Below are 26,702 nucleotides of genomic sequence, written 5' to 3' on the forward strand. Positions count from 1 at the left end.
TATTGAATTAATGTGGCCAGTTGTATTAGACATTCATCTTGATATTGCGCATAGAAGAAATGATTCAATTATAGTTCGTCATGCACCCTTGTCATAATCCATATCCAATGGTACCAAGCAAAGACCCTTCCCCAACGCCAATCCCTAAGACAAAACATATATAACTATCAAATGAGAAGCCATCCAATGTTCACCACCACTAACCGTCGTGTCATTCCGCGTGTGGTTGAGCCAGGAAGATCACTTCCAAGACCGCTCCAGGTCAATCCAAAAAGCCCATCTCATCCGACATCACCTGTTCCAGGGGTGGACGTTTCTTCTTGCCCTCGCCAGACACAGGCGGCCAAGTTAACATGTTCGCGCGCAGCTTCTCCGCTCGGGGAAGCGCAGCGGCCATCTCCCTGGTCAAGGTTAGCAGCAAGAAATAGCCGGAACGGGGTTCATTGGGGCTGCAAATGAAGACGCGTGACGTACCTGACACTACTGGCGACAACGTAGCCTTGCTTCTGGAGCTGCTGCGCCAGTTCCTCCTGGTGGTTGTCCTGGAGGGTCGGGTTGGGGATGACGATGAGCGGAACGCCCAGCCGGAGAGCACCCAGGATGCTTCCAGACCCTGTCAGACATTAGCCTCGAACTGGATTCTGAATCGATGCGTGCGCATAGCTAATGTGTAGGGAGACTGAGTGTAGGTAGGAGCTAGGAGGTAGATGCGGATATCAGGTTGAGATTTGACTAACCTGCATGGCTGATGATTACGCCCCCGGCTCTCTCATCCGATGGATCCGCCTGAGCCGTGCGCATCTCATGGTCCAGACCGGCAGTGTTGAAATCGAACCCCTCGATCTTGAGTCCATGCCTCCCCGAGCGGTGTTTCCCGCGGAGTTCCTCAAAGAGAGCCTGGCTGTCTTTGCCGTATTGGATGAGGAGGTGGGTGTAGTCTAATTTCTGCAAGGCCTCCAAAAAAGGCTCATCTAAAACAGCCTCGAGAAGAAGATGGAACGAAGCTGTCGCGCCCACCGTTACAAAGCATAGTTTCATGGTTGTAGATGTCATGTTGGAGGTGATGGTGACGGTTGATGCTGTCGGTCTGTCTGCTCGGTGAAGGTGTGGAATTCTCCCAATCCAAGCTACTTCAATGATCCAAGTGTGCCTGCCACTCTACCATCATGATGATATTTGAATGATGGTATCAGAGACAGAGAAGGAGATGTGGTCATGTTGACTGTCTTCTTCACCAGATGTGCCTTTGACACGTGATCATAACTTTGTCAGCATTCCGGACTCAGGCAACGAATTGAATAACCATGACCGGTTAGTCCCGTCGTCCTCATGGTTTATTCTTAAATCCCCAGCTTCTACTCTGAAAGTCCTTGACGAGATCTCGTCATGATGACATTGAGTCTGACATAGCCTAGGAGCTTGACGAGATATATCATATTTATTTACTTTAGCATCACTTGATATCTCAACATTATACCAGGTAGACAAGAGATACTGTTAGATAAATTCTATGAAGCATACTACAATCGATATGAATTCGATGACGAAAAAAAAAATAAAAAATAAAAAATAAAAAAATAAGAATATACCGAAGAAACAAGACTAAAACGCCTGTCCACGGATACGAAAATCAACAGCCTTAGTCAACGACTTGATGTGCTCGACGACGTCCAAGATGTGGGTGAAATACCCAACATCTCCAGAGAAGGAACCCCCAAACAGCAACCCAACCACGCGACCAGATCGGTTGAAAACAAGGGACCCAGGGTCGCCTTTCATCACCACAGGGTTGATCTGAGACTCCGCGACGAAGGTATGCTCCCACGTTTTCACGGTAGTGAGCTCGCCGTCAACGACCCTCTCCGCGATGTGGGCCACTTCCAGACCTCCGTATTTGGCCTTTGTAAATCCAGTGGCCCGGCCGATTTTGTATAGGGCTGAATAGAGGGGTGGGGTGTCAATCACGAAGTCTCTGAGCTGAGAAATCTTCGGCAGCTCGATGTTGACCTGAAGAAGATAAAGGTTAGGCATGGAGAAAAAAGAACTTGTGGGGACTGGCAGAAAGTGACTTACGGTGTTCGCCCCCGGGCGACGACCTTCTCCAACGTTTACCAAGGCCCAGTCGCGGATCGAAAGTTCGCTGGGGTTTCTCTTGGATGGTACCTCCTGAAGTCCAGACGAAGCGAACACAGAACCAAGGATGTAGTGGTTGCCACGGATGAACTCAGAGATGACGCGCAGTTTCTCACTATGATCTGCGATGTTGTCGGCCGTCCGTTTCCAGTCGGCCTTTTCATACGGCGTCACAAAATCATCGCAGGCCAGGGCATTCTCGACCTTCTTGTAGGTGGGGTCGTTCTTGAATTCGTTGATAGATATGGCGAGCTCTTTGGTCACATCACCCAGATCGCGCCGGCTCGGGGAGTCAATTTTTAGGAGCCGCTCGGCCGTTTCGTCTTTCGCAGGGACGCCGGTGTATTTCCAGCCTTCGACAGCTACAACATGTCAGGTCAAACCCATATCGTAAGAAGGCGGGTGTCGCGTACCTCGAAGGTCAGACTCAGAGAAACCGGTCATGCTTGGAAGTACACAACGGAAACAGGTTATGGCGAACGGCACCCAGTTCCCGGTCTGAGGGCTTTTTAGTTCAACCCATCCGCCAAGTGTGCCGAGAGCGTCTTTGTTGTCGTGGGGGCTAAGACTGAACCCTGGGTTGGCATGCTTCGTACAAAGCTTGGTAGGATTTGTCGTGAGGCTTTGTTGATAATCAGCGATGTCAGTACTGGTGTCCTTGCGGATGAGGACGGCCACGGCAGTCAATCCCCATTGCTCTAGTACTTCTATGGTCGCCTCTCGAACCACCTTCCAATCCCGTGGGGCTCTACGGTCAACTCCAAATAGCACGGTGGGCGGGCACCCCTCGGGATGGACGCCCTCACCGACTCGGAAGCAGCCGATTGTGAAAATTCCCGTTAGGTCGATAGAACTCATGATGTCTTCGGCAACAACCCCCCAAACGTGGAAGATGCCATCATTTGGCGTACACGGGAAGACGCTTGGTCGCCGGCCGAAGCGAGGGTCCGTTATCTCGACATTGATGTCGCCGAGCCCCTTTCTTTGGAGGTACCTGTGCAGGCTTTTCGCAAGTGGCATCCACGCTCTGTCCAACACACCCTGTCGTTTGTCCAGTACAAGGAAGGTCAGAGCGGGTTGTGTGTTGGTGTCAAAGGCGCACCGACGACCACAGAAACGAGTTTCCAAGAGCGTGACGCCAGCGTTCTGGCAAATGTCGTCGAGCTCCTCGACGAGTTTGTTGCCGCGGTCTCCCGTGACTGATGCGTAGTGGCGGTGACTTCGGGGTATGGTGTTGAGGGTGTCACAGGGGGACTCGCAGAGGTGAGGCCCCCCTGCTCTGAGGTCTTCTTCGATGAAGCCATCCGGACCGGGAACTGGTTCCTCGTCGCTTGATGATCCATTTGACCGTCTCAATCTAGTGGAGCTACTAGGGAAGGGCGACGACCTCGTGGCCAAACTAGGGTGCCTCTGTAGCGCTTGCACATAAGGCTCGTGGATTGACGCGTACGCCATCTCACTAGGCATAAATGCCGGAACCAGCGGATTGTATGCCAGGGTCATGGTGGTAAAGTTTGTTGGGATGAGATCTCCTTAATATTGAGTAGAGGTAAATGATACTAAGAAGAAGAGGGAAGAGAGAAAGATGAGGAGAGGCGAGATGAAGCAAGAGGGAGATGGAAGTATTCGAAAACAAGTGAGAGTTGAAGGGTAAGGAAAAAAGTATCAATAGACAAGGAAGCGATAGATGATGAGTGAATGATGAGCGAATGATGAGTGAACCATGAGCAAAAGATGAGCGATGAGTGAAAGCTGAATGAAAGATGAATGAAAGACCAATATAGCTGTCAAGTGGGCGAGCTGCCCATCAAGACACACCATCAATGTTCCTTGGGTATCTCTAGACGGGATCTTCCCTCGTCCTCCTGTGTGAGAAGTTCTTCCCCGCGGATGACGAGGGTCAGCTCATTGCTAGAGACATCTAGAGGTAGAAGTTGTTTGAGTTGACATAAGAGATTAGTTAGGAAGAGTACTAGATTACGTTGAGGGTACTACAAGACAAAGTTGTAGGCGACATGAAAGCGATTTCAAAAGATGAAGCCATCGAGAGTAATATACTTCGAGGGATAACTATACATATTAATAATTATGCAGCCCAATCCGGGTTAGCGGCGGAGTGCGAACTCGGACCGGAGAAAAACACCAAAAGCCTCAAACCCCAATTGCACTTCGACCCTCTCAAATACACCCTGAACGACAGCCCATTCCCACACCTCCAATGGCCTCCTCCGCACGGTCTTTGGGCCAAACGGCCCTCTTCCTCTCCCGAAGAGGATCCGCCCCTTCTTTTATCCTCCAGTCTCGCCAATTCAACACCACCCGGCCGAACTTTCACGTCGACCCACCCGCGAAGAAGTCGCGGCGTGCTGTCCGCCCCGAGGACATGCCCATGGCGCCGGAGTACTCCCCGGATCTTCTGACCGAGGAGCAGCGGTCGATGTATGACTTGATGTCGCCGGAGGATCGGAGGGAGTTTGATGCGGCGAATATCCGCCAGGTGCAGGATTTCAACAGTCCCCAGAAGCGCCGGGCCATGTTCGCGAACCTCGACAAGGAGGTCTCTGAGATCAATCGGGCCTATCCCATGCGGTTTGATGGTAACTCTACTCAGCGTCTTAACTTCTGGGGTAAAGACGAGACCGACGATTTTGCGAAGGTGGAGGATGCCGATGAAGAGTACCTTGACGATGAAATGACCTCGATGGCTCATGCCGAGGTGGAGCTGCACCGTGAAGTCAGAGAGTATGCTCGTATTGCGGCTTGGGACATGCCTTTCCTCAGCAGTATGTCCTTCTTATGTCCCGTTACTGGGACCGCGGGGGGAGATAATGCAATGTTAACGGATTCGTTTCACAGACTTGGCCAAGCCCTTCTCCCTCCCCACTGAAGACCAAATCCTCCGCTTCCGCTACACGACCTACATGGGCGAGGAGCACCCCGCGCAGTCCAAAGTCGTCGTCGAGCTCGCCTCCAAGGATCTGACGCCTAAGCACCTCACCGAAGACCAGCGACAGACCTTCCTGAAGCTCGTCGGCACGCGCTACAACCCGGACACGGACATCGTGCGCATGTCGTGCGAGAAACACCAGACGGCCGTCCAGAACAAGCGGGCCCTGGGCGATCTGGTCAACTCGCTGATCAAGGAGGCCAAGGAGGGCGACTCGTTCGCGGACCTGCCCCTCGACCTGCGCCACCACACCCCCAAGACGCCCCTGCGCTTCCCCAACGAGTGGAACATGACCCCCGAACGACGACAACAGCTCGAGGCGAGACGGAAAGAGCGGCAACAGCGCGACCAGCAGGGCGTCGGCGTCATCGACGGAAACAAGATCCTTGCGCAGCTGGCCGAAGTGCCGCCACCGGTGTCTCCGGCGCTGTCGAAACGCGCCGAAGCCGAGCGCGAGAAGGTCGCCGTCAGGGCCGGGAAATTCCCGCAGAAGCCCGTGGTCAGGAGAATGCGCTAATCTCTCTCCAATCCTAGATGAGCACTGTATAACCCATGGTTTCTTTCTCCTTTTTCTTTTACCTTTTTTTGTTGGATTCTGGCAGTCAAAATATTCAAAAGGGCGGGCGCAGATTTCATCACCATCACCACCACCATCATCTCAAGGTCATATCAGACCTCCCTATGTATCAATGTATTATACTTTTATCTGTGTGACTATCTGTCCTGTTTTGATAGGTCTTGTCTTGAGATCAAGGCCTACTGCTATCTCTTTGGGAGTTTATGAACGAATTAGCAAACCATACATACATCCAGACACTGAGTTCACCAGTAGGCAGTACTAGGGAGGGCCCTTCTTTTCTTTTTCTCTTCCCTCTCATTTCATGATCTGACTTGAATCGTACCCGTGTCTATCCAATACCCAGACCTCTTCCTTAGAATCGAGACCAGACGAGGGGGAAAGAATCAATCGATAATAACAACAATGATGAAATGTCCATTACTATAATAGTATGGGTACATCCCCGTGTCAAAACCCATCAATAGACAGGCAAAGGGATAAATAAATACAAACAGACTGAAGCTGACGTTGCAAGAGGCCTAACCGTATGTAAAAACCACATGAGCGAATACCCAGTCGCAAAACAGAGCAGAGACAGCACAAGCAGTAGACGAGGTAGGTAGGCAGTGAATCTGAAATACAACCAACCCAAAGGAATAATGACAAAAAAAAAACTTAGAGAGAAAACAAGAAAGCAATAAAGCAAGACAGAAAGAAAGACAGAACAGAACAGACATCCACGCCGTTTATCCATTTCCATCATATCCACACCTATCCTATTCAAACCACGCCATACCATACCACGCCGTTGCCGCTCTTCGCCTTTTTCCAACCGTTGGAGTCATAGCTGACTGTGTAATTTGGATCTCTGTAGCTGATATACCTGGTAAGTAGACTATTGCCTTGGATGTCTTATCCAGGATCAGGTGTTTCTTGCTCGTCGGCGTATAGAGGGCCTTCTGAAATTGTTATGGGGTTCTTCTTTTTTTTTTTGTTTTCACCTTTATCGTTTTTTTGCAGAGATGAGAATCACACATTGGGAAACGGAAAGCAAGAAGGAAAATGAGGGAAGTAACAGGCAAAAGAGAAAAAAAAAAAAAAAAAAACCAAAGAAAGAGATAAAAAAAGAAAGAGAAAAACGGAAAGAAAAAGGAGCGTAAGTCATCCATTCATAATCATCACCCATTGCGATCTGGACGCCACTTGCCCGGTGAAACGCGTATACTATTTATCAGTATTTAGAGCATATTCAAGTAGAGAGCCAGCCGTAATGGTTACTGCCATATTGCAGGGCCTTGAAGGTTATGTTCGTTCTCGTCTCGACATGTAGAGGAATCGGAAAGTGTCGGGAATCGTGTCATAGGAAATACAACACAATTGAAGTTTCATCGTGAGCCCGGGTCTGGCAAGAAGGATGGAAACGTAGTTCTTAGTTTCCATTGCCTATGCCCATGCCCATGCCCATGCCCAAGTTGAAAAAGTCGTCGTCTGAGGAGGAGCCGGGGGACTTCCTCTGGTGGTCCTTCTTGCTACCGATGGCTGGCGGCAAAGGACGCATCTCCTTCTCTCTGAACGGCACACGGAGCTCACGGGGACTGGTCCCGGAGGATAGAGAAGTGCCCGGAGGGAGATCAGGGGAGCCGATACGGGTTGGAGGCTCAGACGAGGCGACTTCCTCACGCATACTGCCAGTGAAAGGGCTTCCCAGCTGGGAACTGGGGGTACCCTTGCGGATGGTAGAAGTAGCGCTGGAGGAAGCAGTGACCTGGGCTTGGTAGGCTTTGATGCTGTCGGCTTCCGCCTTTCCACTGCTTGGTTCGGACATGGTATTATGCGAGCGTGCCTGGTACAGACGGCGGGATTTTGGTCCCCTCTTGGAACGGGGCTGACCCGGGGCGGCTTCAAGATAGCTTGGTGGATAGCTTGCATTCTGGGCCATGGAGGGAGGCATAAGAGTTTGGAGGTTGCAGATAAAACCGTCACGCTGGGTGTCTTTAAGGCCCTCGTAATCGATGTTCTCCGTCGAAGGAGGGTAAGCAAAGCTGCCCACATTGCCGCTCATGGGATCCAAGGGGGGATATTCCGCAAGAGGATCAAACGACAGCAGGTCAAACTTCTTATTTCCTGCACTCTGCGGGCCAGATGTATGTTTTCCTGGCTTCGCAGCACCGGGGACTTGGGGCGAATTTGAGTAGACAGGATGAGAAGGCCCAGGAAGCACCACAGACTGCTGCTGGGCTCGGGTATAGGTAGAAGTTGTCTGCTTTGCATTCTTGTTTGCTTCGCTGCTATCAACCACCGGGTTGAGCTCCAGGCGAGATGGGTATTGGATTGATCTGAGAGCGTTGCGATCTGGAGGCGTGTCTTTCCAGTGAGCGCGGGTATTAGGCTGCCCGTTGGGCAATATACTGGGCATTCCGTATTTCTCACGATACCAACGAGGGATGTCACGGAGGCCGAGCTTTTCAAGTGTGAGTGGATCGGTGGGCATCTCATGCTTGTAGAGGCATCCTGTAGATCTAGTGTTACATTCTGTCTAGATTCAGTCAACGGATCTGATCTTACCCTGCTGCTGATAGTCGCACTCGCCGTGACGGATCCAGTAAGAGCAATACTCCTTTTTCGCATTGTAGTGGACACCCTGGAGATGCGTTAGTCGCCGAGCGCTTTCATCCCTCTCACTTTTGTCTTTCCATGGCGAACGTTTTAAGTTGAGATCACTGACCTGTTTAGAGTTCACTCCACTGCCGCCACCTCCGTTGGGAACCAACCAGCTACTTGTCGGGGTATTCGTCATGAACCAATTCTGAGCGATACCGTGCTGAAGCAACGCATTGACAGCCTGGCGCTGGGTTGCCGGGACGTTTTCATCGGTGATCAGTCTCATGAGGGAGGACTGCAAGTCACCGTCACGGGAGCGGTGGGCAGCGGTCGACGGGATAGAAGCGCGGGTCAGGGCCGGGGAGATGTCTTCGACAACGTAAGTCTGAGATCTGGGGCTCACGGTTCCGAGGCTGGTCATGCCCTGGGTTTCGCTGGCAGACAGGACGCGGGGAACTCCACGAATGGTAATACCGGTGGGAAGCTCATCCACAGCGATGACAGGGGTGAGGGTGCCATTTGGGCGAGTACAGAAGAACTGGGGACGAAGCGGTGCCGCCATGACGGGCTTGGTGAGGCCCAGGAGCAAATAGAGAGATTCTGTTGTTGTCTTGGTGAGAGAGGGCTGGTGGAAACCAAAGAACAGTTGATAATGTATGTATACTGTTATAAGGCTGGCTTTGAAATGATGTGGGGATGAAAATCTTCGAAGGACTGGGAGTTGATCGATCAAGAAAGGGATTAAAAAGAAGAAGAAAATAAGAAACAGAGATTTTAAGCAGCAAGATCAAGCTCAATGCCACTGGCACAAAACAGAAAGTGAATTGTCAGGCCAGAGAAAAGTCGATTGCGTAAAAGAGACATTGACATTCACTGAAAGAGAGTGATTCAAAACAGTGACACGCGGATTTTCCCTCCAAATGGATATAAATACCAAACAAGATCAATTATACTCTAAAAATCAAATATATATGCAAATAGAGATCAGAAGAACGAAGATAAATCAGAACAAAGCCCAAGACCAAAAAGAAAAGAAAAGACCATAGGATGAAGGGCAAATTGAGACTGGCAAAGGACACAAGAAGCCAACCAGACTGGATATCTAGCAGCATTTTCCACTCAACAAGGGCAATGTCCGGATGACATACACAGGCGCACAAGGACTTACAGAAGAAAGAAAAAAAAGAGAAAATAAGAAAAGAGGCGGGAGATCCCCCAAGTGAGAAAAAACGCTCCCACCCCACAGCAAAAGCATTTGGGATAAGGGGAAAAGGAAAAAAACAGTAGGCCCAGCCACAACTGAATGCCGTCAGTGTTTGTCCGATGATGTTGGTCAGTTGGTCAGTACGACCATCCTGCCCGGATGGCTGCAGCATCCTCTCTCGTTCAAGACGCACGCGTCTGCCGTTCGTTGCACTCCTTTGAGACCAGATCCAGATCAACCAGGTCTCTGGGACCCTAAATTTTCAGAGGATCTGGAATCATGAGTCTATTTTTCATTTATCTTTGATATAGGGTCTATTTTTGTGGATGTTCTGCTGCTGGTGTTGTTTTGGTTGGTGGGACCGCATGGATATATGGCTGGTTTGAGTATTGCAATGGCGCCTGCCATATCCTGGCACACTGCCACCGCCGGAGATTTTAGACCTCGGTCGGTCAAATATCACTACTTTTCTGATTTCGGCACTTGAAAGAGCACTGTGATTTCTCAGTCATAGTGGCCATTTTGAAGAGAAAGGCTTCTTCCAGCGGTAGGTCTCCAATAATCATTAGTGATCGATTCAAACTGAGTATGGGCAAACGCCTTGCATTAAAGAAGATGCAGTCACTAGTAGATAATCGACACATCACTTTAATTGGAGTTTTAAGAGAGTGAAGACAGGGTGGGATAATAGTAAGGAATACAGAGTGATGATATTGAACTGATGAAGTCCAGAGGGGAATCAGCCGCTTCCCCGTGACCATCCTATCCCGTGACTCTTACCGATTCATCTTCTTGTACAACTTTATCTGAGTAGTATTACTATTAATTTATTTAATTTAGAAGAGCATTGGTTTGGTTTATTTTCATTAATGATGTATGTAATATGTACAGCCGCCAGTAACTGATCTATGGCCAGTCTAGCCCACGTGCCTTACGCCAAAGAAATAATAACTTCATCTCGCCAAGAGCAATAAAGGGTGCATGTGGTATCGCTGAAAATGAGTGGGGTATTGTACCCAATGCCGTGGCTTTCTCCATTAACATTGGGCTTGTTATTGCGCTCTCGCCCGCTCTTCACCATCTTAAGGTGCCCAAGGAGCGGGGTGTCCGGGGTTGGGAATGTTGTGGTTAAGACGGTCCCCGAAAGCCTGTTGGAGTTGCCCACTGGAAAGTGATGCGGACCCAACTGACGAACCTGTATTTCCAATGCCCGGGGATCCGGTCATATCGATAAATGGCGACCCTGTAGGCACGCGGTGAGGAGTGGGGGCCATTGCACCGGGTGTGCTTTGATTCGTGAGACCGACTGCAGCCCTACCAGCCAACTTTCTCTTACGCTGTGCAAGGTCCCCTCGGATGCCACTCAGATACTTCCTCGCCAAATGGACAAGTTCCGGGTCTTCGTCACTGTGCTTCAATGTGTCAAGCATCTTGGCAACCATAGTTTCCGATTTGAAGTGGGGACACGTTCGCCCGTGTCCAAAATGCGCCAGTCCACAAAGTCCGCAGTGCTCAACGCCAGCCAGTTTCAAACGGCAATGACCAAGAGGATGGCTCTGGTTGCAGGCCAAACAGGGGGGGATATTCTCCAGTTGGCCGTCTAATGCAGGTACCGCGCTGGTCGGGAGGTTGATGCGCTCGAAGGCTCGTACTACAGCTCATGTTAGCAAAAGCCAGGTCAATTACAAATAAGGGAATCACGCTACCTTTGGGCTTCTTGGCTTCCCTGACGACTTCATCGGAATCGGGTGCCAGACCGGGTTCAGAATCCGATTCTGACTCTGCCACGGCATCTTTGAATTCCACATCACTCTCGGCTTCGCGATCCCGCGGCCTTTTCACGGGCGATAATTCCTCATGGGCGGAGTAATCGACAGTAGTCCTCTTCCGTTTTCCGCGTCCAAGAGTCTCTGCCTTCTTTCGGGCCTCGTCTGCAGCCGCCTGCTCGCGCTCTTGCAATATCTTTTCCCAGACAGTCGCTCCCAGCGGAGCGCTATCGTCGGTATCAGCGATATCATCGTTCAAATTATGATTGTCGTTCGCCCAGACGTGAGCAAAGCTGAAATGAGATTCGGCAGGATTTTCGTCAAGTGACTTGGCTTGCTCGGCTTGACTACGGTCAAGGAGCTTGTCGACAGATTCCGAATCATAACGAACATCACCCGAATCGTCGTCGTTGAATAATGCCTGTGCGCCGTGGCGGAGAATAGATTCCAAATCCTGCCCATCATCTTCCTCCGAGACCATGCGATCGATTAAAACATGGTCTAGCACCATCTTCTTTTTTCCAATCTGCATGATTTTCTCTTCCGCACTGTTTCGGGTCATAAGTTGGAAAACAAGGACCTTATTCTTTTGACCGATGCGGTGCGCACGGGACAGGGCCTGCATATCCTGGTGAGGGTTAAAGTCTGGGTCCATGATGATGACGGTATCCGCACTGGCCAGGTTGATACCGACGCCACCGGATCTGGTGGACAGAAGGAACGCAAAGTATGGTGAGTCCTCGGCGTTGTAATTATCAATCTGCTTCTGTTTTTCCAGCGACGACATTCTTCCATCCAGCCGGCAATGTAAGAGTCCGAGACCATCAAGAAAATCTTCAATGATATCCAAGTTATCCAGGAATTGGCTGAAAATGAGGACTCTGTGACCGCGGCGCTGGAGTTTGGGGAGCATCAATTCCAGCAGCTGTAGTTTGCCAGCTGCATCAACGAGTTGTCTGTGAGAAGCAGCCGCATTGCTTGTACGCTCTTCAATCGCTTCGCTGTATACAAAAGGATGACACAGACATTTCCGTAGCTGCATCAGGATGTTATTCAAATTATGTTTTTCTGCCTGTTTCAATGTTTGAGCGCTGTCGTTTCGTTGGAAAATCGCTTTGATCAACTGCGGATTCTTTGCAAGGATGGATTTGTACAGCTTCTTTTGGACCACGGTCATCGACACCGGAAGGATAATCTGGACTATTGGCGGAAGGAAAGTGAGCACCTGGGCTTTGGTTCGGCGCAGAAAATATGGTCGAATCAAGTTATGAAGCTCCGGGATATTCTCCTTGGACAAAGTTCCATACTCCTCTTCTAAGGCCTCCGCATGTTGGGTTGGGTCACAGAATTGGAGAAGGTTGAAAATTTCTCTCACGTTATTTTGTAACGGTGTCCCAGTGAGAAGGACTTTGAAAGGGCACTTGATTTTTGATAGAGCTTCATAAATTTGACTCTTGTCATTTTTCAAACGTTGTCCCTCGTCAACTACAAGTCCAGCCCAGGGGACTTTTGACAAGACTCGTCGTGAGGAATCATCGACCATGGTTTCATAAGAAGTGACCACGACGTGGCATCTGAGACCAGAGTCACCGTCAGCAAATAACTCATGCTGCTGGGCCAATTTTCGTGCTTGTGCAGATCCGTAATACGTGACCACCCTGATCGAGGGGACCCATGTCTTGATCTCCTTCCGCCAGTTCGGACATGTGGAGTTAGGTACAACAACAAGGAAGGGCCAGCATTTATGGTCTTGGATCAAGGATGCAAAAAGTCCAATGACCTGTATGGTTTTCCCCAATCCCATTTCGTCAGCTAAAATGGCATTCTGCTGCTTGAACCACATGTAGTAAAGCCAATTCATTCCGTCTTGTTGATAGTCCATAATTTTCCCGCCAGTCATGATCTCTGGCTGGGAGTTTCGGACCACACTTGACTTGAAATTCTGCTTTCTGACATGGGCGAGATGTTTCGCGAGGGAGCGCTGATCGGGAAGGTGGACGTAGTCCTTTTTCACCCAATCTTCGTATGCAGTCTTGAAATCCTTCCATCGTTCAGTATTGCTGGGGTCAGGCGGGGCTTCCCAAACAGATTCCTCATATGTTAAACCCTTAAACTTCACATATGCCTTGACCACCTTATCTATCCTGGCAATGTCCGCCTCTTGCGCCGGATCATCCAGACTACCATCATCCAGGTCTTCTGCATATTTCACATCAAAGACAATATCAACACGGTAAAAGTCCTCCGGAATAGCCTCCTCAGCGGTCATATGTGGAGTGAAGTTCTTGGGATTTCTGAGAAATGCCCGTCGCATGGTGTGGCTGATGGTACCCCAAACCCAGCTCCCAGGCATCCAGGTAGTGTGTAAATATGACATTTCTTTCCATCTGACGAGATACTCCTTGTCCACTTCGTTCACAGTGTCCGCTGTGAAACCGGCCGGGTATTTCGCGGCTGCTGGCCTCCAGGCAACCAAACCAGCAACTTCCCCGGGGGCTGAAGAACAGTCATGGCACTGCCAGTTTTCGTCGGGCTCCACAGACAAATGATTGAAGTGAAACGCCCTGTAGCAAACGGCACACCGGGAAAGGATACACTCAAGGTTGTTTATTCGAGCTGGATCGATCTTTGTTATAAGATCCTTGCCATCGTTCTCTAGGCGGAGTTGCTGCTCTTGCTTGGGTGTTAAACGCTCACGCAGTGGCTCAGACATGGCACCTTTTTCGTGGCACACTTGACAATAGCCCTGGTGTGGGGCCATCGAATCTTTTGCATGGGCCAGTCCGAGACAGCGTCGGCACTGAAGAACGAATTCGCCGTCGCCGACTTTGGTAACAAGGTGTTCGCGAGTAGCCCGCGGGCCCAGACAGAGTTGATGATACGCGAACGTACAACCTTGACAGAAAACGAGGACACCCTTTACAGAATCATCACCAGCAATTTTGCACACATCACAAAAGTCTCGATGTCGGTGGCGAAATGGATCGCTCGATGGGACTTTACGGAAGACTTCTTTTGCACCATAGAACTTCTGTGACCTGGCCGCGCTTTCGTTCTCGGAGATATCATCCTCGTACCGTTCGCGCAGATTGCTGCGAATGGTAGTCCGGTGTCGAGTCGAGAATCGTGTTCCCTGGGGAGCAAAATCGCTATCCATGTCTGACGTCGTTGAAGCTCCACGTGGTCGACCGCGCCTCAACTGACGTTTTCTCGACGTTGACTTGGAATACGAAATGATGTCGTCACTAGAAGAGCTCGCCGCCTCGTCTTCACTGCCTCCTGCGAAGAAGTCCGTAAACCGAAGATTTTTCGCTCGCCCCGAGCGACGTTTCCCGGTATTACCACGGGGATTGAAGCCGAAATTGGAATCGTTGAAACCTGCCTCGTCCTCGTTTGATGAGTTTCCCGTAGAAATTGAAGGCGCCGTGGACGACGACTCATGAGTCGGACCAAAGTTTTGAAAGTGTCTTAAAGCTTCCTGACCGTTGTTGAGCGTTTTGAGGTGCGACGAAGAGACCTGTAAAGGAGCCATGAAAGTTAGTTTCAGAGATGATGACAGATTTAGAGCTCAGTGAAAGATTCCATGGTAGTGCCAATAATCTGCAAAAGCAAGTGCAAGAAGAACGTGCCTTTTGAACTTCCCCGCTCCGGAGTTTGACTCGATAGAAAGGCTCTGGTTCCAACTCCTCGGTCTCATCGATTATATAGTTAACATCAAAGTGCCCCGGGAGAAATTCATATTCCTCTAGATTTGACTCTGGGGGAGGATGAATCTCCACTGCAACCATCCGTGGGCCCTGTAGGAGTTCTTCCCGAGTTTCTTTTGGCTGGGCCTTCGGTTGTGGGCTCTGAGAGTTTTCCATTCGAGATGCTCCTGACTTTGGCTCTGGTGTTGTGGACTTTCGGATTTCCGAGCTGGCTCTGTTTGAACTATCCTTGTCTGACTCTGACTCTGGTGTTGCGGGCTTTGTGATTTCCTCGCTGGGTTGGTCCTCGCTGGGTTTGTCTGACTCTGACACCAGCTCCGATGAAGAGGCTTCTGAACCCTCCTTTTCTTGGGAAGACTGCGGTTTCTGTCTGCTCTTCCGCGAAGAGCCCCGAGGCGACTGCTCACACTCTCGCATATAAGCCGGTGCATCTTGAAAGCCCCGCTCGAAACCACTCATTTTAAACAAGTTCCTTTCTTGTATAAGTCTTGGATTGTTAATGACAAGTTCAAGGCACTAGCCAAAACATCAAGCTTGAAAGAAAGTCAAGGCAGAGGGCGAACCTCATGGACGGGCGATAAGGACCAAGTGGGGGGTGAGAACAGTGAACAAATAGATAAACCATGTGTGAGCACTTATAGACAAGCTGGAGTGAAAAGCCATGCCTCCTATGACTACCTTAAGCACATTCAGGCTGAAGCATGCAATTGGAACACGCTTGGAAATAATTTCCCAACAACGTAATATTGCACCGATCCTTTCGACGCGACGATGCGCGAATCAGCGCCGGATCAACCTTAATGCGCTTATCTTATCGCAACCTCGACTGGAGAAAAAATAATCATCATATCATCGCCGCGACAGCTGAGAAAAAAACCTCCAAACCTATACTAAAACCGGTCAAACATGAATTGCTAGTTACAAGCTATCATTGAAATGTTCCTCCACTCCCAATTGAATGGCTTGCGGCTGTGTTCTCGGCTGCCTGTCCTTCCACGGTTTCAGCCGGCTCTCGCGAGACATGCCTCCCTGAGATCCGCCATCGATCGCGGCATTCGCAAAAGCCAGGGTCAGAGCCAGGACCAGAGCCAGAGTCAGAGCGCGAGAAAACCTTTTCAACATCAGAGAAACTTCGATGATGAAGCACGCGCTCCGCACCGCCGAAGAGATTCTAACCCAAAGAAGTTCGAACGCAGGAGGGAAGATACTGAAGAACGCTCTTCATACCGTCGAGATGATTATGGCCCAAAGAAGTTCGAACGCAGGAGGGAAGATACTGAAGAACGCTCTTCGTACCGTCGAAATGATTTCGGCCCAAAGAAGTTCGAACGCAGAAAGGAAGATACACCATGGGCCAGGAATTCCGATGAAGGACGCGCTCCGCACCGTCGGGGAGAATACAACCCAAAGAAGTTCGAACGCAGGAGGGAGGATACTGAAGAACGCTCTTCGTACCGTCGAAACGACTTCGGCCCAAAGAAGTTCGAACGCAGAAGGGAAGATACACCATGGGCTAAAAATTCCGATGAAGAACGCGCTCCGCACCGTCGACGAGATTCCAACCCAAAGAAATTCGAACGCAGAAAGGAAGATACATCCTGGGCCGGGAATCTCGATGAAGACGAATTCATCAGGACTGGAAACTTTCGTGCCTTGCCGATGGAACATCAGCGATTCAAGCATGGCCACAAAATCGAGAAACCTCGTGAAGAGCCACAGCAGTCGCGCGAAAAAGTGATACCCTCGAGTAGACGCGGCACCGACAGGCCGAAAGAAAACGTCAAAGTTCCCGATTCCATTCCCTATACGACCCCCGCTTCGGAATTCATCTATGGTACCAACGCTGTCGAGGCTGCGCTGCGCTGCAGCCGGCGACAGCTGTACACGTTATATCTGTACCAGGCTTTTGGAGAGGAGCTCAGCCCCGCGAAATCGACCATCCGGAAAGTCGCTTACATGAAGAATCTCAAGGTCAAAATGGCTTATGGGGAGTGGGATAAGTTGCTGGACAAAATGAGCGCAGGTCGACCCCACAATGGCTGTATCCTCGAAGCATCCCCATTGCCTCAGCTCCCCGTGCGGAGTCTCCGCGCTGTCCCTTCCAAGGACGAAGATCACTTCAGCGTGGACTTGGGACAACAGTCACGGGAAGAAGCGCAGGTAAACGGAATGGACAACCACGTTAAAATCAACCACCCCCCCATGCAAGATCGCCGGAGGTTCCCAGTCGTCCTTCTACTTGACGGAGTGGTCGACACGGGCAACTACGGCGCCATAATCCGCTCCGCATACTTCCTCGGGATCGACGCCATTGTGCTCGCTGGCCGAAACTCGGCGCCCTTATCCCCCGTAACAATCAAGGCTTCCGCCGGCGCCGCGGAGAACATGACCCTCCTCCAGGTCCACAACGAGGTAGATTTCATCCAAAAGTCGAAACTCAATGGATGGCGATTCTACGCTGCGGATGTCCCCGGCCCAGGGTCTACTTTCATCGACCCTATGTCAAACGGCGGCACTGGTCCCGACGGCCAGGGGGAAAACCCCCTCACTCAAGCCCCGAGCGTTATCATGATGGGAAGTGAGGCCTCTGGACTTACTCACCACATCAAATCGCACGCGGACTCGGTGGTGAGCATCCCCGGGTCTAGGTTTTCGACGCATCTGGGAGTCGGCTCGGATCCTGCCCGTGTCGATAGTCTCAACGTCAGTGTCGCTGCTGCGCTGCTGATGGAGATGTTTCTGCGCGTTCCGCTTGCGGTTTCGGGGGCGCCTGAGAAGCGTACGTCTAAGAAGGCGTAGGCGGGTGTGTTGATTAGCCGATCTAATACATATACAAACCACTTGTACATTAGCATTGGGAGGGTTTAAATAAGGCATTTAATAACTCGATTTCGCATCTCTACAGACACTTCATGTATCAGTAATACGAAGAATGACTTGTTATAAATAGGAACCATATACGCCGGAATACGTCCCAGGTAGTGACAGTTGCCAGGGATTCTAATTAATGCTTTTGTGTACACTTCGGATTTCAAAAACTGCAGTTAACATATTGATGTTACATGGCTTCAAAAATGTAGAGGCAATCGAGATAGATAATAAAGAACGTGACCCACGCCCAGGGCATCTATCTTCCAACGCCGGACCGTCAAGTATGAAAAAACAACGAACCAACGACCCACCTCCCACGGCCGATAACTTCCTCAAATACACTACTATATGGTCATAACAAAAATTTCACTTCACAGCTGCTGGGCTCCTCCATCACTTCTTCCGATTCTTCGACTTGGGAGCCGCGTTTGAAGATACACTTGCGGCCCGGGAAGTCGTCGTGGAACCGGACTTGTTGCCGCCTTTTACAGCCTTGACTTGCTTGTTCTGTGCGATTGAATTAGCTCATTTTTCCACACCAATTGGTGATATTAGGGCAAATAAAACTTACCACTGCGGTATTCCGACTCTTTTTCTTGGCCGGCTCTCCCTCGTCATCGTTCTCCACGTCCTCATCATCACGGTCACGCCCTCTGCCTTTCCCAGCTTCACCGTTGGCCTTCCCGTCAACGGCAGTTTCAAACTCCTTCGCGACAGTATTCAGCAGCGTGGTGCACCGGCGTCCAATCTCAACCGGAGTGCGGCTAAGAAAAAACCAGTCGAATCGGAAGAGTGGTGACTCGCGAATCTCGTCGCGGATCTTTTCGTAGAGACCTTCGCCGTCCACTCCGTACCGGTCAAGCATGACCAACAGGAATCGGTCTTCCTCTTCCGTATAGACCTTCTTGTTGGTTGTCGAAACCGAATAGTTGACCTTGAGTTGCTGAAGAGGGACACGATACATCTCCATCTTCTTGCGCAGCATTTTCCGCTGGTGATTCATCTTGCGGAGCTTTTCTTCGCCTTGTTCAATGACACGAAGGTACTTAAGGTAGTCTTGAATCTCAGTGTATCGTTTCCAGAATACTTCGGCGTACTCCTCAATTTCATCGGGATCCTTGCTATCAACCTCTGTGGCGATTCCAGCATAGTCGGTTCGGCCAAATTTGGCGGAGCCGTTTACGAATTGCTGGAAATCACGACGGTTCCAGGTCGAAAAACCTTCCTCGGACATCTTGGCCTTTTCGGCTTGCTCTTCCTCCGTCAGAGGAACCGCATTGTCGATTTCTTGTTGCTCCAAATCACGTTCGGCCTCACGATCGCTCTGCTCTTCCTCGGGTCCGTCAGGAAGGGGAACCTTGTAGCCAATTTCCTTGTGGAAGTAAGCGGTTTCCTTCTCCTGAAGCTCTTGGAGACCCGGCGGGTAGAACTGCCAATCGTGGACCGTAATTTGCTTGGGTGCACGAGGGACCTTCGGTTTAGGATCCGCCGTTCTGCCACCGGTGGCAAGGGCCTGGCGATAGTACTTGTCAATAGAGTAAAACTGTTCTTTCCGCTCGCGCTTTGCAGGGTTGATCCAGTTAAGGCCAATGTCTTTCTTGCGCTCGGCGGTAAAGTCCTTGCCATTCCATTCATAAGCACTTTCAGAGCTGAACTTCTGAAGATCGTCAATGCCTAGTTTCTCGTACTTCTTGCTCAGTTCGGCCGTGCGTTCCTCGCCCTTGCGGAGAATGTTATCGATATCATCGTCGGAGATTCTCTTGTCCGACAGCCCGGCTGCTTCCTGCGGATTACTGAACAGGCTGGCAGCTCCATGTTGAATCATGCCGAGCAGTTCATCCTTGGAAGTAGCGTTCTTGGTCTGTTGCTGCGCCCGGCCTTGTTGAATAACTAGCTGGTCCAAACGCAACTTCTGTGCTGCACGTTCCAACACCTTTTCTTCGATCGCTTTTTCGGTAACAAATCGGAAAACGACAACTTGCTTCGTTTGACCAATACGGTGAGCACGGTCCATAGCCTGAAGATCGGCTTGAGGGTTCCAGTCACTGTCGTAGAGCACGACAATATCGGCCGACGTCAAATTAATACCCAACCCTCCGGCTCTGGTTGTGAGAAGGAAGATGAACTTGTCAGAACCCGGCTTGTTGTAGTCATCGATGGCAGCAATTCGGTCCTCATGAGCAGTTGTGCCGTCAATGCGGCAATATTTGAACTCCCGGAAGACGCAATAATCTTCTAAGATATCAAGAACACGACTCATTTGAGAGAAAATCAGGACACGGCTTCCTTGCTTTTGCATGCGATTCAATAGCTTGTCAAGGATCACCATCTTTCCTGAGTTGTCAACCAGGTGCTCATCAGTCGTGTAAGGCGGACCAGGTTCGGCCCCTTCAAAAAGATAAGGGTGATTGCAACATTTGCGCAGTTGCATGACAATATTCAGCAGACGAGTCTTGGATTCTCGCTTTCCGGCAGCACCGTTGACAGCGTCGATGTCCTTCTCCAGAATCTTCTGGTACCACTTCACCTGCATTTCCGACATTGGCACATACAAATTCATCTCCTTCTTCGGAAGCAGACTCTTTTCGACGTCGCTCTTCACCCGACGGAGCAAGAATGGCCGCAATACACGGTGTAACTGTTGAACAACAGTGTCTTGGTCGGAGTCTTGACTGGAGAACCATTGATCGAAGGCCTCCGAGTCTCCGAAAACATCTGGCAGGAGGAAGTTTAGGAGAGCCCAAAGTTCATGTAGGTTGTTCTGAAGCGGGGTGCCCGTGATAAGCAAGCGGTTTCGAGAGTGGAAGACACGGATGATTTGTGCAAGCGATGATTCTTCGTTCTTGATCCGGTGGGCCTCATCGATAATGATGTACTCCCACGCGAACTTCTTCAGGTGCGACTTTTCACGGAGAACCATCTCGTAACTCGTGATACAGACATCGAAGTTCTCGTCAAGTAGCCGTTCGTTAATCAGCCTATGCCGTTCCTCTTTGTCACCCTGAAGAACAAGTACGTTGACTTCTGGGGTCCATTTCATAAACTCTCGCTTCCAGTTATCGAGAGTGGACTTGGGGACCGCGATTAAATGCGGCCCAGTGATATCGCAAACATGCCGCAGGTATCCCAGAAACGAGATGGTTTGCAGTGTCTTTCCTAACCCCATTTCATCGGCCAAGATGCCAGAGATACCGTTCTCGTGTAGCGAAACAAGCCAGTTCAGACCCGCGACCTGGTAATCGCGCATTTCACCATGAACAAACGGTGGAGAATCCCGGAAGACCGTGCCGGTTTCTGCACCACTTCGTTCATCTCTTAGCAATTCCGCATCTTCTTCCTGCTCCGTCCTGCGACGCCTGTCAGTACCGGCTCCACCTGAGCGCGCCGAACCCTTCTTCTTGGCTCTTGCTTCTTCCTCGGCATTCTGACGATCAATCTCGGCCATGATCTCCTTGATTCGAGGGTTGGGGTTCGTTTCAATGAAATGACGGAAAAGGTCGGTCAACCCGAGAAGATAGCGAAACCGCCGGATCGAATCATCCTCCTGCATTGGGTGTCATTGTAAGCTAGGGAAGCAAGCGCAGTTATTAGAGCTGTAAAACGTGCGTACCATAGTTTCGTCGAGCCGACCGTGTTTCTTGCCCAAAATGCTCTTTCTGAGGTGGAATGCGTCGGCCCTTCGCTTACGGCCGTCCACTTGCGCAATATCACCGGCCACACTGCTTGCTGTGGTGTTGGGGTTCGTATCGGAGTCCTGATTATCGCAACCTCAGTTAGCTATGTGGGGTGGGGTGTTCTGCCATGCAAGTACCGTGTAGTCAGGGGTATCCTGATAGCCCTATTCAAAGAACGCATCAGTCCATGAAACGGACAAAGGAACATGAAGTGCGCGAGCGATTCAAGGTGTCCGCGGTATTGGATGAAACGGGGCTTGTTTTTTATTACTTACCGACATTGTCGCGTCCACGCTATCTACAGGCACAGATGTAGGCTCTTCGTTCGCATCCGTCATCGGAGTATCCGCCTGGGACGGCGGATCAGAAGCTGGGGCGACCGAAGGTGCCATCTTCGTTCGTGGCGCACCGAGCGCGAAGGTGGTGAAGATAACTTTAGCTCCTTATAGTTCAACACGTCAGGTTATGCTGCCAATAAAACGTATCGCAATCCACAGATGACGGAAAGCAAATGTCGCGACCTTGACAATTCTCCCGAGAGTAAAACTGGTCGATGTAACGTGATTGAGGAATTCGTGGTGAGATGTGCGGAGACCAGGAAGAAAGGAACAGCAATGATGAAGGGACGAGCCAAGCCGTCAGTCGCGCCGGGATGGCAAATGGAATTTCGTCGGAGGAGCGCGGCCATTCCACGCGCTCATTGGACACAGGAACGCGCGGGCTCCCTGAGTCAGGTCTGAGTCAGCAATTGGCCAAACAGAACAAACTCAGAGCCAAACACAGCAAACCCAGCACGGAAGACGAGTTTCCCCGCGGTGGGTCACGTTACCCTGGCAAAGGAAAGATCAGAGATCATCTGCACAAGCATCCGCCGGTGCTGTCGGGAATCATCCATTCTGTTGTCAACTGTCTGTCATCCTCTCAGTTTGTCTGAACCTTGAGCCTTCACCCCACCCGCTGGATTATCCCTGCAGCTCTTTCCCACTCGTTTGCCACAGAACCTGTCTCTACAAGTCTTCGGTTTCTTTTCTTTTGCCCTTTGGGGGTTCTCCGTCTCTTATTTCCGAAGCACGGTCCAAGTCACCCCTCCTCGTGGTGTTTCAGGGAGACTCTTTTCGCCCAACACTCCCCGCGGGTTGTTATAGCTCGAGACCTCATTATGGATTCCATGAGGTCGCTAAATACCTCACTTCCGAGCTCGACTCCTCGCCCGCAGCCTCCGGAGCAGCTTCTGCAGTCCTTCAAGACCGCCGCGTTGTCCGTCACCAACCTTTATAAGAATGCTGTCTTTGAGCAAGCCCAGGCGAAACAAGCTGGATATCATGAAGCAATTGAAGATTTGCTGCAATTCTTAGACAGAGAGAATTTGGGACTCGGTGACGGAGAAGGGTGGCGGGTTCGTCAATGGGCCACGGAACGAATGGATGGCCCGCTGAGTGACGAAGATGATGCCGAAAAGCAAGCTCGAGGCTCCCCGTATACTGCGCCTCGAAAGGCAAATGCCGAGCCGGTCACAACAAAACCTCAACCGAAGCCCGCTCCGTCCTCCGACCACGAACCAGTTACCACGCCACAACAGCCAGCTCAACAGCCGCCGGCAGTTTCGTCCCATGTCCCCGACAGCAACCCCCCTGACCGATCGGCCGTATTCACCTTTACAGCTGGGCCGTCCTTTCCACCTCAACAGGAACACGATGTCGATATGCAGCCCTCCGATGACTCGGCGCCGTCCAGTCAGGATGAAGCTCCCGTCAGCGTCTCTGTTGTACCCCGAAACTCCCGATCACAGAACCGCCACAGCAATCTATCGAGGCCGAATCCCCGAACCTCCGTACGGGATACCACAGGACTGAGTTCGAAACGAAAGTTCACTGTACCCGACTTCTTCGATTTATCCGGGATGGGAAACAAAGATGTGTTCGGGGGCGGCAAACGCAGCCGCTTCACCTAGAGAATATGGAATCGACGATTGCACGAATTTAATATTCTTTTAGCTACGCAGCGGTTGGTTGTCATTTTCAGTTTTGGATGCATTAGGAGGAGCATTGCATGTGATCACATCTGGTTATAGTTCCTTCTACCCTTGTTACTCTTTTTTCTTTTTTTCTTTTTACTTTTTTACTATACTTCTCCTGGGTCCTCTCGCCTGGTTTATTTATTTGTGTTTTTTTCCTGTTTCTTCTGTTGGGGTGTGTATTAAGCATATAGAGATTACCAGATATGGAGATACCCGGGGAGGCGATTTTGCGGTGTTGAGTCGTATATATTTATATAAGTCATTGCATATACTTTTTTTTTTTTTTTGGGGGGTGCATTGGACAGGCTTCGAAGTTTCCTGGTATTTTCGCTATCAACAAACGCCCTTTACTGTACATGTAGTGTTTTGAGAAAACAAGGTATCAAAACGAGCTTCAGTTGAAAGCTCTCCAAACTCCCATGCCAACAAGCGTTGCAGAGATTGACGCAATGCCGAACCGCCGGGGTCCCATCTTAAATCGTGAGGCGCTCTGCAGGATCATCTTCTCCTGCTTTTGTAGGTTGCTCATGCCCGTATGGTAGCTGTACACGCCGAGGCCAATGAATGCAGCGGAGCCTGATTATATGCACAATGTGTTAGCACATCATGTCCTAATACTGACTCATCACGGCACTTGTGACACAAGTACAGACCTGTAACTCTGCACGCAAGACAATCATCATATGACTCTTCTGCTACGAGACGCTTCGCATCTTTATCTGTGGTGGGTGCCATGGGAGACGGGGTTTCAGAAATGTTTGGGATGCAAAAGCCGTGTGTGTTGGATCCAGTAGAAAGATATAAACTTAAGACCAAATATATGGCTTGAGAACCAGTTACCCAATATGGCGCAAATCGCGAATTAGAAGGTCAATTCGGTCGAATCCATCGGCGCAGATCACTGCCCAAACATCATGCCGGAAATCCACCGAAGGGCGGGATTCGGTGGCAGAATTTGGAGGATGTCAGTGGCTGTTGCGGACGTGCTGTTCCTGTCTCTCCCTCTGAGAGAGTAACAAGACCGACCGGCATGATGAGCGGCGAAATTGACGCGCTCTACATATACGACGAGCTGCAGTTAGTTACGCCCACTGATCTATGTTTCTGCAATCACCTGTGGCTAACTCTGAATGCCCCCTGTTAGCAATCCTCTTGTCGAACAGGTCTATCGCTCCCGTCCGCCCTCCGCCGCGGCGATCCTGCCCCTCTATCAAGCTCATCCGGCTCCACGCCCGTCCCTCCTCTATATACCCGATGCCCTACCTCCGGTGACAGTGTTCTCGATCGTTCAGTCGAATTTACTTTTCATAGCGCTCTCGGAAGTGGATACTGATCCTCTTCTTGCGCTGGAATTCTTGCACCGAGCTGTCGATGTGCTCGAGGAGTTTATTGGAGCACCGTTGCTCTCATCCAAGCTACAAGCAAACTATGATGTGGCGGCGCAGTTGCTCAATGAGATGTGCGATGGTGGGATTGTCTGTAATACGGAGCTAAATGCGCTCCAGGAAGTTGTGCAGATGCCGGGGTGGATGGGGAAGCTGTTAGGTGGGGTTGGACTGGCTGGGTCAGTACTCATCGACTCGAACCGCCCAATCCGTATTGCTGCTCGCTGACTTTTCTCTATGCTTGAAGCTCATCGACACCCATTTTGGGACCCTCCAATATCTCTAAACCATCGGTGTCGCCCGCCAGCGCGAACCTAGGTCCTGCGATCCCGTGGAGAAGGCCCGGAGTACGACATACTTCAAATGAACTATACGTGGATATTGTTGAATCGCTTTCGGTGACGATGGCGCCGTCAGGCCGATTACTGTCCGCTTTGGTGTCGGGGACCATAGTCTTCAACGCTAAGATATCTGGTGTTCCCGAACTACTTCTCTCTTTGACGGCACCCGGCGGTCAGCAGGGCATCGCGCGGAAGGTCGAGCTTCCCGTTTTTCACCCATGTGTCAAGCTTTCAAGGTGGCGGGAACGGCCTGGGGAACTCAGCTTTGTGCCCCCGGACGGTCGGTTTATTCTTGCAGGGTACGAGGTGAACCTTCTCCCAGTGGACCCAACCCTCGACGAACCCCCGAGCCGCATGGAGAAGCTTTTCTTGCCGGCATTTGTCGATATCCGAAAATCACTCGGACCGAGCGGCTCGGACTTTGAGGTCCGGCTCGTGCTCAACACCAACTTCCCAGGGTACTCGTCCTTAAACCGCCCCGGTGCTGGGCGGGCGGGATCTGGGACGTCAACACCTTCATTCCTCGGAGGAGGCGGGAACTCCTCATTACCGGCCCTCGAAGACGTCGTTGTCTCTGTACCCCTCCCAAAATCAGTTCGGAATATAATCGACATGCAAGCTAGCCGCGGAGACGCCATGTTCAATCCAGGAAGTAATACCCTTGAGTGGCGAGTTCCGACCAAGGACGCCGGGACCGTCTCTGGAACCGCAACCCTACGGTGCACAGTCGCAGGCCATCAGACGATGGATGATGATATTGAGGATGACGCGGAAGAAGTCGACACAGAGGCCAATCTTCTCCAAGGCTACTACGACCCCTCTGCGTCCGCCTCTTACCAGGATCCAGATGACACCACGAAACGCAAGACAAAGAAGAAAAAGAAGAAGAAAGGGGTCAAGAAATCGTCCAAAGCGACAGCAGCTTTGGACCCTGACCGTCCGCACTCATCTCCGGATCCATCCCAACCACAGACCCAAAGCTCCACGCCCCACCCTTCATCCCCCGCGCCTCCAATCGCCCCCACTTCATCATCATCATCGCCATTCTCGATCTTCCACACCGCCCCTCGAAAAACCAAATCACAGCTCAAAGCCGGCCTGATGCCCAGCTCTGCTTCCGTATCATTCTCGGTAAAGGGCTGGCTACCCTCAGGAATCAAAATAGACAGCTTGAACATCGATCCGCGTCGGAGTCGTGGGTTAGGGGAGGGGGTGAAGCCATACAAGGGTGTGAAGTATATGTGCGTGAGTCGGAAGGGGGTGGAACGCAGAGTCTAGGGGAATTATGACACCGCGCTTATTTTTTATCTCCCTTGATGTGGAGGATACCTAATCTATTGAACTTGATATAAGAAGATGATAATCAGCAGCTATCGTTGGTATGCCATGAGTAATTATTGTTGCATATTATACATAGACATGACTTCCATATTGTGCGCCAATTTGCGGCCGTGGCGAGATGGGCGTGATTGTCATGGAGAGTATGCGTAGTCTTGA

General features: G+C 50.8%; 12 protein-coding genes across 12 annotated transcripts; 4 read left to right on the forward strand and 8 right to left on the reverse strand.

Annotated features, from left to right (window-relative positions):
• Positions 1-119: 119 nt before the first annotated feature.
• alg13 (N-acetylglucosaminyldiphosphodolichol N-acetylglucosaminyltransferase catalytic subunit ALG13) lies at positions 120-1,144 on the reverse strand. Its single transcript, XM_024811825.1, has 3 exons — positions 738-1,144; positions 475-613; positions 120-401 (listed from the first exon to the last, which is right to left on the reverse strand). Exons 1-3 carry the CDS (start codon positions 1,051-1,053, stop codon positions 263-265), a joined length of 594 nt encoding a protein of 197 aa, XP_024674116.1. The 5' UTR covers positions 1,054-1,144; the 3' UTR covers positions 120-262.
• Positions 1,145-1,602: 458 nt separating this feature from the next.
• BDW47DRAFT_124041 (uncharacterized protein) lies at positions 1,603-3,636 on the reverse strand (the record flags this gene model as incomplete). Its single annotated transcript, XM_024816175.1, has 3 exons — positions 1,603-2,007; positions 2,074-2,495; positions 2,547-3,636. 3 exons carry the CDS (start codon positions 3,634-3,636, stop codon positions 1,603-1,605), a joined length of 1,917 nt encoding a protein of 638 aa, XP_024674117.1.
• Positions 3,637-4,322: 686 nt separating this feature from the next.
• On the forward strand, positions 4,323-5,839 carry BDW47DRAFT_102251 (mitochondrial 37S ribosomal protein mS35). The gene is made up of 2 exons (XM_024811826.1): positions 4,323-4,916; positions 4,990-5,839. The coding sequence occupies exons 1-2, from the start codon at positions 4,352-4,354 to the stop codon at positions 5,595-5,597; spliced, it is 1,173 nt and encodes a 390-aa protein (XP_024674118.1). The 5' UTR covers positions 4,323-4,351; the 3' UTR covers positions 5,598-5,839.
• A 1,229-nt stretch (positions 5,840-7,068) lies between these two features.
• Positions 7,069-8,802, reverse strand: BDW47DRAFT_130503 (uncharacterized protein; the record flags this gene model as incomplete). The annotated part of the gene is made up of 3 exons (XM_024817120.1): positions 7,069-8,150; positions 8,205-8,280; positions 8,365-8,802. The coding sequence occupies 3 exons, from the start codon at positions 8,800-8,802 to the stop codon at positions 7,069-7,071; spliced, it is 1,596 nt and encodes a 531-aa protein (XP_024674119.1).
• Positions 8,803-9,121: 319 nt separating this feature from the next.
• On the reverse strand, positions 9,122-10,130 carry BDW47DRAFT_102253 (uncharacterized protein). The gene has a single exon (XM_024811827.1). It carries the CDS (start codon positions 9,614-9,616, stop codon positions 9,188-9,190), a length of 429 nt encoding a protein of 142 aa, XP_024674120.1. The 5' UTR covers positions 9,617-10,130; the 3' UTR covers positions 9,122-9,187.
• Positions 10,131-10,299: 169 nt separating this feature from the next.
• BDW47DRAFT_5901 (putative chromatin remodeling complex subunit (Chd3)) lies at positions 10,300-15,631 on the reverse strand. The gene is made up of 3 exons (XM_024819376.1): positions 14,840-15,631; positions 11,151-14,727; positions 10,300-11,095 (listed from the first exon to the last, which is right to left on the reverse strand). The coding sequence occupies exons 1-3, from the start codon at positions 15,374-15,376 to the stop codon at positions 10,527-10,529; spliced, it is 4,683 nt and encodes a 1,560-aa protein (XP_024674121.1). The 5' UTR covers positions 15,377-15,631; the 3' UTR covers positions 10,300-10,526.
• Positions 15,632-15,801: 170 nt separating this feature from the next.
• Positions 15,802-16,251, reverse strand: BDW47DRAFT_102256 (uncharacterized protein). Its single transcript, XM_024811828.1, has one exon. It carries the CDS (start codon positions 16,037-16,039, stop codon positions 15,836-15,838), a length of 204 nt encoding a protein of 67 aa, XP_024674122.1. The 5' UTR covers positions 16,040-16,251; the 3' UTR covers positions 15,802-15,835.
• Positions 16,126-17,776, forward strand: BDW47DRAFT_102257 (RNA methyltransferase). The gene has a single exon (XM_024811829.1). It carries the CDS (start codon positions 16,577-16,579, stop codon positions 17,714-17,716), a length of 1,140 nt encoding a protein of 379 aa, XP_024674123.1. The 5' UTR covers positions 16,126-16,576; the 3' UTR covers positions 17,717-17,776.
• Positions 17,777-17,997: 221 nt separating this feature from the next.
• BDW47DRAFT_5905 (putative SNF2 family helicase/ATPase) lies at positions 17,998-22,062 on the reverse strand. The gene is made up of 5 exons (XM_024819377.1): positions 21,738-22,062; positions 21,600-21,626; positions 21,399-21,542; positions 18,360-21,332; positions 17,998-18,295 (listed from the first exon to the last, which is right to left on the reverse strand). The coding sequence occupies exons 1-5, from the start codon at positions 21,852-21,854 to the stop codon at positions 18,182-18,184; spliced, it is 3,375 nt and encodes a 1,124-aa protein (XP_024674124.1). The 5' UTR covers positions 21,855-22,062; the 3' UTR covers positions 17,998-18,181.
• A 324-nt stretch (positions 22,063-22,386) lies between these two features.
• BDW47DRAFT_102261 (uncharacterized protein) lies at positions 22,387-23,750 on the forward strand. Its single transcript, XM_024811830.1, has one exon. It carries the CDS (start codon positions 22,622-22,624, stop codon positions 23,411-23,413), a length of 792 nt encoding a protein of 263 aa, XP_024674125.1. The 5' UTR covers positions 22,387-22,621; the 3' UTR covers positions 23,414-23,750.
• Positions 23,751-23,797: 47 nt separating this feature from the next.
• Positions 23,798-24,346, reverse strand: BDW47DRAFT_102262 (uncharacterized protein). The gene is made up of 2 exons (XM_024811831.1): positions 24,133-24,346; positions 23,798-24,055 (listed from the first exon to the last, which is right to left on the reverse strand). Exons 1-2 carry the CDS (start codon positions 24,212-24,214, stop codon positions 23,874-23,876), a joined length of 264 nt encoding a protein of 87 aa, XP_024674126.1. The 5' UTR covers positions 24,215-24,346; the 3' UTR covers positions 23,798-23,873.
• Positions 24,347-24,458: 112 nt separating this feature from the next.
• BDW47DRAFT_102264 (putative AP-3 adaptor complex subunit mu) lies at positions 24,459-26,484 on the forward strand (the record flags this gene model as incomplete). The annotated part of the gene is made up of 3 exons (XM_024811832.1): positions 24,459-24,556; positions 24,624-25,043; positions 25,112-26,484. Exons 1-3 carry the CDS (start codon positions 24,510-24,512, stop codon positions 26,481-26,483), a joined length of 1,839 nt encoding a protein of 612 aa, XP_024674127.1. The 5' UTR covers positions 24,459-24,509.
• Between the last annotated feature and the right edge of the window lie 218 nt (positions 26,485-26,702).

This window comes from Aspergillus candidus, assembly GCF_002847045.1.
Source record: "Aspergillus candidus strain CBS 102.13 unplaced genomic scaffold BDW47scaffold_10, whole genome shotgun sequence".
NCBI lineage: Eukaryota > Fungi > Ascomycota > Eurotiomycetes > Eurotiales > Aspergillaceae > Aspergillus > Aspergillus candidus.